The sequence below is a fragment of the Cupressus sempervirens genome, chromosome 8 (assembly GCF_028749045.1).
Source record: "Cupressus sempervirens isolate cs-2001-9-10 chromosome 8, ASM2874904v1, whole genome shotgun sequence".
NCBI lineage: Eukaryota > Viridiplantae > Streptophyta > Pinopsida > Cupressales > Cupressaceae > Cupressus > Cupressus sempervirens.
Genome location: NC_143125.1, coordinates 260,423,845 through 260,434,268, shown reverse-complemented (window position 1 = coordinate 260,434,268; position 10,424 = coordinate 260,423,845). Strand labels below are relative to the sequence as shown.

The following is a 10,424-nucleotide window of genomic DNA, read 5'->3' as shown; positions in this document are numbered from 1 at the left end:
GTGGCAAGGAAAAGATTCATCTCTTGATTCCCCTCATCAATAAAGACACCTGCTAATCATGTGTTGGTGATCAAGACAACCATATCTTAGATACATACAGTTGTGCAGTCCTAATAAAAGGGATGCACCGTGGTGGCTTTCTACTCCCTGAATGAAACTTTTGAGTAACATGAGTCAGTCAATCTATGGTTTCCTTGTAAACAGACTTGTCATTAAAAACCTCCTCTTGTTTACAAGACAAGAATTTAAAAAAAGCAGATTAGAATGTTATGGTGTAGAGTATTGGAGCTTTTTGGGAGTTTGAAGTGTAGTGGAAGAAAATACTAAAGCAATGCATTCTCAGGCTGGGTTCAATCCAGGAAGCTTGCAAGATTTGCATTCTGATTCGGTATGTAAACTCACATTAGCTTTTTCCATGTTTTAATTTTGATCACATTCAGTCGTTTATTATTAAGAAGAGAAAAATGATCCAAAATGCTGAACCAAAAAAGTATGCACAGTCTAAATCAGAAACTCACGCATCAATATCAGAATTCTATAGTTGCAATTTCTATACGCCCCACAATTACAAGTTAGGAACTTTCAATTCACATTAAGTACACCAGATCCTTTTATGCTTAATGCATAACATAAACTATCATTTCTAATTTATAGCCGGGATAATCCAATCAAAATTATAAGTTAAGGATGAATTATGAGGCATTACATTTTTCCACAAACCATTTAGTGTGTTTAGTGTGTCTATCTGTATGCCCTCGCCAGTGGTCTTGTGAGGGTCAGCACCCTAGTTTTTGCTGCTGATAAATATAAAAAGCAAACAATTTACCGTGAAATAAATAATAGGAAGTCAAAATCTACAAGTGAACATGTACTATATATTGTTCAAAAAGATTATTTCTGAAATTGTTTACAAAACTTATTTATAATATCAAGTGTTTTCTGGGTTCATCCCATAGTGCATTGATTAGTAGGTGCATTGTTCTGTCCACCAAGATTCAAACCCCAACTGGACCATTACAATCGCAGGCTTACATCTTTGCCGATTAAACCTCAGCTTCAATAATTGAGAATAAGATCCTCATTTATAATCTCACAATTTGTAACAAAGGTTTCTAAGTGTTAATATCTTATTATATAGATATTGTATTTCAATTTTCCATGTACCTGCCTAGTGCAGATTTCTAACAATGTGAGTTTATCTGTGTGTGTGAGAGAACAGGAATTGGCATATTCTTTTATAAGGCAACTGGTGTACCCATCTAGTCCTCCCAAACAGCATGGGTTTCCTGTGACAGTGCTTGATCAGTCATTGAGATACCAAGAATGTACCTCAATCAATTCCATGGTTAATATGAAGCCATGGGAGCTTTGGGACTGGAGGGGAACACCTGAAGGTAATGTCACAATTTCTTCTCCATTCAAACAAACTATGATCATCTCAGTGGAACTCACTCTCTGAGATTTAATTATTAAATGTACAGAAGCCTATAACCCTGTAGAAGAAAACATGCATGAGGTAGGGTCAGAATCAAGGAAACACACATCCAAACAGGAAGGTGTGACATTTTCAAATTCAATTCAGCCTCTGGAGTCATGGAATCAACCAATAACAGCTCTACCGAAAAGCCAATTGAGGTTGGATGAAGAGCAAACAAATTGCATATTGAGAATGAAGAATACAAAAAGGACTTCTACCCATTCTCAACATCACATTATTGCTGAAAGGAAGCGCAGGGAGAAGCTCACACAGCGATTCCTAGCATTGTCTGCCATTGTCCCTGGCATAAAGAAGGTAAGACTACAAGATTACCCACAAGAAAAGAAACGGTTTCACTTAATGAAGAGTTCGTATTGCTTCTTAGTTGTAAGAATAGACAAATTTAAGAAGACTAAATTTCACAGATTTGATGTGATTGGTATCTACCTAATTGATAAACAATTGTACACGATTTCGATACAAATCCTTACCTAAGTTTGGTTACAGGTTAAATTTCTGATTTAGTTAGCATTTTAATTGTTGTGATATTGCTATCAAGGTTCAACTGTGTAGTTATTGAGTCAAAATCAATGATTCATTTAAGACATAAGTTTTCCACAATCTATCAATTAGCAAAATTTAGTTTTTAGAAAAGACTGTGTAAGATTTTTTAGCATCAACATTTTGGATCACACTTTATGATCCATCATCAGGATAAGAAGAGAGCTGAAGAAGAAAATAATAAACAGATTGGACTTCCTTTTGCTTCTATCCCCTTTGCTCCTTCCCTGGTCTGCAATCTGTTTATTATTTTCTCCTTCAGCTCTCTTCTTATCCTGATGATGGATCACAGAGTGTGATCCAGAATATTGATGCAAACACAATCATTTTCAAAAACTACCTTACTCATTGATACATGTTTTAGGAGTAGTGGTTTTACATAAACCCATCTCCCATGACAATGAATAAAACACTTAGTACTAATTAGATCTGGGTGATTTTCACAGGGGTGAAGCACAGGCCTCGGAAGGTCACTCAGTTGACCTCCCAAGACTACTGTACTTCGAGCACACTCAACAATGGAGTTTCCTCCATGGTTAAACCCATTTTATTTGTAATCTCATTTATTTTTCACGAAACATGAGTCAATGAATTTGATTCTAAAACTAAACAATTAAATCCTGATAACAATATCACAATTTGACTTACTATGAAAAATATCTCTTATTTATCAATTTTAACCATTGTTAAGAAATATTATAGATGGATGTGAAACCTCTTACAAATAGATATTTAGAGGGATCCCAAACTGAAGCCCACTATCTTACCCTTTGTGTTCATAGACAGATAAGGCCTCTGTTCTTGGGGACGCCATTAAATACGTAAAGCAGCTGCAGGAAAGGCAAAGATTTCTAGAGGGACAGATACCGAGCCCAGAGGTGAGATCAATTCCAGGATCTCCCAATGACTCAAGGATTGAAATGGGGCAAGGCAGTTCATCAAGAAGGCTACCAGAGATCCAGGTTCGAGTCCTGGCCACTCAGGTGTTGATCCGCATACACTGCCATAAAATGAAAGGGGTACTCATCAAAGTATTTACAGAGCTTGAGAAGCTTCAACTATCTGTGGTCAGCGCCAATGTCCTCACATTTGCAGAGACCGCACTGGACTTTTCGTTGACTGCTGAGGTGGCCATCTTCTTTCCCCTCTGCCAAAGATGAGATTTTTATTCGTGTTATACTTGTGAAACCCGCTGACATGGAAATTGTGATTTTGTTGATCTGTAGATGGAGCAGGGCTGGAACTTGACGGTTGATGAGATTATCAAGACCTTGAGAACCTCCATGGACCGTTAATCATTGTTTTGTGCTTTCTCATCCAGAGTTTCTTCTTCTCTTTATAGAGAATTGTGACATTTTTAATGACAACGAGAATATGGAGATCAAATATTTACAATTCATTGTAAGTAGAGGGATCCGCATTTGGATTAGATTGTGTACTATCATAAGTTTTGAATCATATTGTTTGATCTATCATTAGAATGAAAGAGAGCAAGAGGTGCAAAATAAGGTTTAATGAATTCATAAACCATTCTCCATTTTCTAATTGTAAAGATTCTACTAATTTGGAAGTCATAGGTCATATGTTGTTGCTAGTTCTAGGAGGGGAAGGAGTAGTATTAATGTGATCCTTAAGTTTTATTAGTTGATATAGGTTGTATGTTTTATAGCTTTCGTTAGTTGATATTGAATAAATTAATGAGATGTTTATATTTATTGCATGTGTGTGTGGGTTTTTAATATTAATGTTTAAAAAGTCAATGTTATTTTTTCATTTTACTTATTGTCTTATTTTCTAAATCGTATTTTTAAATTAAAAAATTATTGATCATTAAATGAGAAAACTTAATCATATTCGAGTCCATATATATATATATATATATATATATATCTCACGGTGTAAGGATTGCACCTATTTGTATTAATAAGTTGTTACAACCGAATTTTCAAATTGACTTCCCCTATTAAGAATCAAATCCATGAGATCCTTTCAATTAATAAGTTGTTACAACTGAATTTTCAAATTGACTTCCCCTATTAAGGATGGAATCCATAACATCTTTTGAACTAAAATATATTTGTATAATGTGGCATATATAGTACCACCTATTATAACACCCATCTAAGATATAACAAACTATCAATTTCATATAAAATTTATGTGAAACAATATAAAATTATGTAACAAGCAACTCAAAAGACATGAACCACATTAGATGCTTGATGAACTTCCTATTGTTCCACTTCAACCTTCACCACACATTTTGAGTGGTCCTTACACAATCCTCTTTTACTTTGGCTCTATGTATTATTCTATTAGATGATGGTTGTGAATAGTGTTATTAATGTTTTAAAAAGTCAAGGTTATTTTTCATTTTAGTTATTGTCTTATTTTCTAAATCATATTTTTTAATTAAAAAATTATTGATCATCAAATGAGAAAACTTCATCATATTTGAGTCAATGAATGTAATTTGTTTTATATAATTAAACCACAGTGTAAGGGTTGCGCCGATTTGTATTAATAAGTTGTTACAACTGAATTTTCAAATTGACTTCCCTTATTAATGATGGAATCCATGATGTCCTTTGAATGTAATTTTTTTATATAATTAAACCACGGTGTAAGGGTTGCACCTATTTGTATTAATAAGTTGTTTCAACCGAATTTTCAAATTGACTTCCCTATTAAGGATGGAATCCATGACATCCTTTGAACCAAAATCTATTTGTATAATGTGGCATATATACTACCACCTATTATAACATCCAACCAAGACATACCAAACTACCAATTTCATATAAATTTTATGTGAAACAATATAAAATTATGCAATAAGCAACTCAAAAGACATGAACCACATTAGATGCTTGATGAACTTCCTACTCTTCCACTTCAACCATCACCACACATTTTGAGTAGTCCTTCACAATCCTCTTTTAATTTGATTCTTCTCAATATCTAGTTCTCTGAATCTTTATCTTGAATTCCTCTTGTTCATCCCTTCATCCCCACTCTTTTGATGCATCCATCCTTCTTGTAAGAATTTGGCTTAGGCCAGAACTCACCCAAGACCAAGGAACTCAAACACAAGCACACAGTAGACCAAAATAGACAAAGTATGATCAGAATGACGATATTCATTCAATATGCCAACTTGAGAGTACACTAGGAGTGCTTGTATATAAAGGCCTCAGGAGAGCTTCTAGAATGCATAGAAGTCAGCATCATGATAAGTCATACAACCAAGCACGTGTCCACCAGATATGGGTTATCCTCCATTAATGATGGAATTAAGTGTGATGATGTGAGGATAAGCCTACAATGGTGTAGTACGCAAATCAGTGGTGTAGATAACATGTGCTAAATGAGGAGTGCGGATAACTGTGTTGTCATCATGACAACTCAGCAAATGATGCAAACTCATGTGTTGCAGACACCATGTGCATAATTAGAGTTGCATAACTCATGAGAGTACAAAACCTCCTAAGTGTCTCACCTAATTAAATAATAAAATAATGCAAAATAATTAAATAATGCATTAACCTAGTAAACTTAAGTAAGTGTAATAAGTAAATACTTATTTACACCAACACCCCCTCCCCCCCCCCCCCTTAAGTGCAACTTAGGGGAATGCCCTTAAGCTTATGAAATCTAGGATGAAATGCATAATGGGTCTCGACCATGTTAGGTACCCATGTGCATAATGATATGCAATCTCTCATAAAGCAAAGAAAGAGGGAAAACCTTGTGGGAAAAACCCTCCCCCAAAAAGAGAGATGAATAGGGATGCATAGATGGATGGAGTAATGAAGACCCCCCCATTATGACATACATCCAATATATACATAAGAGAATGATGAGAAGAGGAAGAGAGACAGGGTAGGCTCCCCCCCCCCCCCCCCACAAAAAGAAGAATGTCGAACAATGACTACTCTGATGAAGAAGCTGATCCAAGACTACATAATGGTGTTCCTCCCTTTAGGAAGAAACAAGGCCAAGGGTACAAGTGAGACTCTTCCGCTATGTGTGGAAAGAATCCCATGGATAAGTGACGTCTCTAAAACCTGCTCAACTAGCTGAAGAACCTGTCTCAAAGAACTATATGTCTCTGTAACTGATGAAGAACCCTGATGCAACTGTTGATCATAAGTATCCACAATCACTTTAACCTGTGATGATCGATCATGTAGAGAATGAACAAGAGAGTCGGATGGAGCCCTCGTGACAACTGAAGAAGGTGTTTCTGCATCAAGAAGAAGAGGTTGATCATCAATATTGTCCCCCAAATATGTCACTAAACCTATACCTAGAAGACTAAATGTACCCTATTGTTCTGGACCTATCACTGTGGCGATGTATGCATGTGGACTAAATTGATGGAGTAACCTCTCACTGTGACTGTTGATAGAACTCCACATGTCTAAATCTATTGAAGCATTATTGCTGGTGTCACTATCAATTTCCATATTGTATGATGTGCAGAGAGGAGTAGAGGATAAGCTTGGTGAGCTTTCCTCAAAGTAGACATCCTTCTCCACAAATATCTGATGTGTCTTTGGATCTAGAAGTCTGTATGCCTTCACACTGTCTTCATAACCAATGAAAGTACAAGGTTGAGATGATTGTGCCTTGCAACCCTTGGAAGATATCATTGCCCATGCGGGACAACTGAAGACTCAAAAGTGTGTCACAATAGGTTTTGTGTTGCACCATGCCTCAAAAGGAGTTTTTCCATCTAAGGCTAGATGAGGAGAAAAATTAAGAATGTGAGTGGCACTTAAGATTGCTTCGACTTCTAATGATGGATCGAGAGACTTGGCATGAATCATGCAACTTGCCATAGACTTAAGAGTTCAATTCCTCAAATTTGCAACATCTATCTTATGTGGACTGAATGGTGCTGGAATCTAAAGATCAATGCCCTTGAGTCTACAAAAGTCCATAAGTCTTTTGTTCACATACATGCTTCCATTGTCCATTCGGATTACTTTGATGGATTTCCTAGATTTCTGTTCTATATGAATCTTGAAGTCTAGAAATCTTTCCAACACTTCATTATTGTTATGAAGACAGTGTACCCAAGTGAACCTTGAAAAGTCATCAATGAAAGTCAATATGTAGTGAGCCTGGCTAAATGCAAAAGGACCTGCTAAAACTATGTGAACCATTTGTAGAACACCTAATGCTCTTGAAGACTTCCCTCTCTGTAACTTCCCCTCTGGATACATATCCACTGAATCTGTTGAACATTCACCTTTAGAAAAGTTGATTTGAGGTAGACCTTTGACCATTATGTATGTGCAAAGTTACTGAAGGTAGCAAAAGTCAAGATGACCATACCACTCATGCCATAATTGCATCTTTGAATTTGATTGTGTTAACAAGGCATTTTAAGGAGACTTGGGCACAAAATGAGAGAAAGACTACAACCTTTTGTTATGATTCACTTTCCCCACTACAACCAAGGAATCATCTTTAAGACTGTGCACCTTTACTGAGTCTGGAAGGAACTCAACTCTTTGTCCATCTCTGAGGTGAGTGATTTGGTAGATTGATAGGAGATTTGAACTTAGATTTGGAACATAGAGAACATCTTGAAACTCTCCATTTTCCATTTCCATGTTTCCTTTTCCTTCAATTTACATTTTGCTATCATTTCCCATGAAGATGTGTGGTATCTTGGACTGCTTCAATGAAGAGAAATCCTCCTTTGAAGAACTCATGTGATATGAGGCACTTGAGTCAAATATGCATTCCTTTGAAGAGTTAGAATTTTCCATGAGTGCTTGCCCTTTGCCTTTTGAATATGAAGAAGACCCTTTCTCCTTATAAGCATTAGGCAATGGAACCATCAATCTTTTTGAGATAACACTCATGCTCTTCATGACCCAATTTCTTGCAATAAGCACACTTCTTCTTCTCCTTATTGTTGTTGTCCCTCTTCTTGTTGGAGTTTGAGGACTTGCCTTGTTGATTGGATTGTGGTGTTGTCTTTTCTGCATCCTCAGATTTGTTCTTCCATTCCTTCTTACCCTTTCCTTTATTTGAACATTGTCTAGCTGAATTTTGAGAACCCTCATTGTTGGCCACCAATGCTTTAGACTGAGGTGATTTGAGAATCCCCATTGACTTCAACTTATTTTCTTCATCATCCAACAGTTTAGTATTCATCAAAAGTGACTTTCTTGTAGGCATACCCTAAGGTAGTCTTTGAGGTGTTAAAAGAAGATACAAATGTGGAATATTCTGATGGCAGCTTGTTATGTATGAGATAAATCAGTCTGTCATCTTTGATAGAACTCCCACAATCAGTAAGTTTTGTCCTTAGTTCATTCACCTTGATGATGAAATCTTGTATGGAGTCATATGACTTAGGATCTAAGGAAACAAGCTCATCTTCAATTTTGAAAACATCCTCTTCAGACACTTTATCATATAGGCTTCCGAGGGTATCCCAAGCTTCCCTGGATGTAGAACACTTCTTGATTTGATACATGATCTTATCATCAACCCCCAAACATATATCACCTAGGGCTTTCCTATCCATTGCTACCCAAGTTGAAATATCACTATCTGAAACTTTATCACCTGCTAGTTTAGGAAGAGTACCATCTACATATTGTGAAACTCCATTATGCATTAAGTGATACCACATTTTGATTGACCACGTAGCATAGTTATGAGGAGTTAATTTAGGAAACTTAAAGTTTCCCATAATGTAGAAAAGTGCAGAAAAGAGAAAACACAACACCAAGAACACCCCCCCTTTTCACTAAATCAAGAAACCCCCCCCAAAATAGATGCTTTGGGTACTTTATCAATAGTGCAATTACAATGGGCCACTTGCCAATTTGGCCTTTGTGGACTTCTAATTTTACTTGTTACAACCTCTTATTAAATTACAAATCTAGAACTTTACAATGTGCTACAATTCTGAAGCATTACAAAGTAAAGAAAGGCCCTATTTCTGAAAGTGACACTTTTATCTACACAACCCTACAATCTAACTAAGGATCTAGAAAGTAGACAAAAAATAATGCACTTTCAAAAAAAATAGAACCTGTTTTCAACTCTAGATGTGCTCGTACGGAGCGTTTGAAGTTGCAAAATGTAAGATTATGCAGGTATAGTAGCCAAAAAATGCAATTTATGAACAATCTATGCACCAAAACTAGAAAAAGGCTGCACCACTAAAAAATTAAGAAAATTTTATCCAATTTCAAAAAAAATTGCACCTAATTTGGAGTCTGGATGTCCGAGTTATGGCCTCCCGAAGTTGAACTGCAAAAATCAAAATCAATCTCAAGAGGGGTTGCATCAGCGAATGACGGGGTTAAATTTGACAATCATATGGCCATTGCAATAGTTCAATTTGGCCCTGGAATGATGTCCAAACAGGCATCAAATTTAAGCTAGTGAAAAGATGATGTCAGCGCACCTTGCCCCCTATGATGATGTGAGCATTATGTCAGCAGTACGAATATGTATGGAATAGTACAGAACTGGTACACCTGATGATGTATGCAAGCTTGTGTGGAGTATGACTATCCATGTGGATTGCTGACTGAAGTCTATGGTTTGATGAGTTTGTAGCTAACTGTGCTTGCAGGTATGCTGATTTGGATGCCACTGATTGCAGGTTTTAGCGATTTAAACAACGCCACATGTCTCACTAGGGGAACGACGCATGTCACAGGAATAGGAAACATGGCCATAGAATTTGCTGGAGGTTCAGAGTATATTCTACCAGAATTAACTTTTTGTGGCCAGACTGTGAGCATGCCAAAACTCTGAAAGGCGTTGCTAGATGTGCAAAATGTAGGCATCGAGTTTTGTATTGCATTGCCAGATTCCTTAATTTTTGTCCCACATTCATAGGGATGAAGAGTATATGGGTTTGTAAAAACAATAAATTGCAACAGCAAGTGTAGAGCCAAGTGCACCGAGTTGATGCTTGTGAATTAACGTATGTCGGTGTAAAAAGCTGTTGGTCTAGTGGGACAGGGTTATCAGTTATGTTCGATCGTGGCCTAATGTAATATGATGCATAGTACGACTTTGTTGTGGCAAAATTTAATAAGGTTGAAAAGTGAATAAAGAGCCCACTATGATTAAAATTTCCCTGCGATAATGAATTAAATAACCAAAATTGCAGAGCCGGGATCTGACAGCCCAGTTCTGCAAAAACATTCTCTACAACTAGCCCAATAGGGCACAATAATTTCAAAAATTAAAGAGAATTAATAGATCCAAAAATGCAAATAATCAAATCAATAAAACGACCATGCCCGAACTGCAAATCGGGGCCTCTGGGTTTTGATTTGCAAAAAAAATTTCCTCACGATCAACTTTCACCCAGCATAGGCAAATTTATAGTCAATCT

General features: G+C 36.5%; 1 protein-coding gene across 1 annotated transcript; it reads left to right on the top strand.

Moving 5' to 3' along the window:
- Positions 1–331: 331 nt before the first annotated feature.
- Positions 332–9,835, top strand: LOC149542455 (transcription factor bHLH25-like). Its single transcript, XM_089795730.1, has 6 exons — positions 332–388; positions 1,220–1,394; positions 1,482–1,792; positions 2,821–3,165; positions 3,265–3,328; positions 9,651–9,835. Exons 1-6 carry the CDS (start codon positions 332–334, stop codon positions 9,833–9,835), a joined length of 1,137 nt encoding a protein of 378 aa, XP_089651856.1.
- Positions 9,836–10,424: the final 589 nt, after the last annotated feature.

Coding starts and splice junctions, on each gene's coding strand:
- LOC149542455 (XM_089795730.1), top strand. CDS start 332: ATGCATTCTCAGGCTGGGTTCAATCCAGGAAGCTTGCAAGATTTGCAT. Junction 1,395..1,481: donor CTGGAGGGGAACACCTGAAG/GTAATGTCACAA, acceptor TTAAATGTACAG/AAGCCTATAACCCTGTAGAA. Junction 3,329..9,650: donor CTTGAGAACCTCCATGGACC/GTTAATCATTGT, acceptor CTGTGCTTGCAG/GTATGCTGATTTGGATGCCA.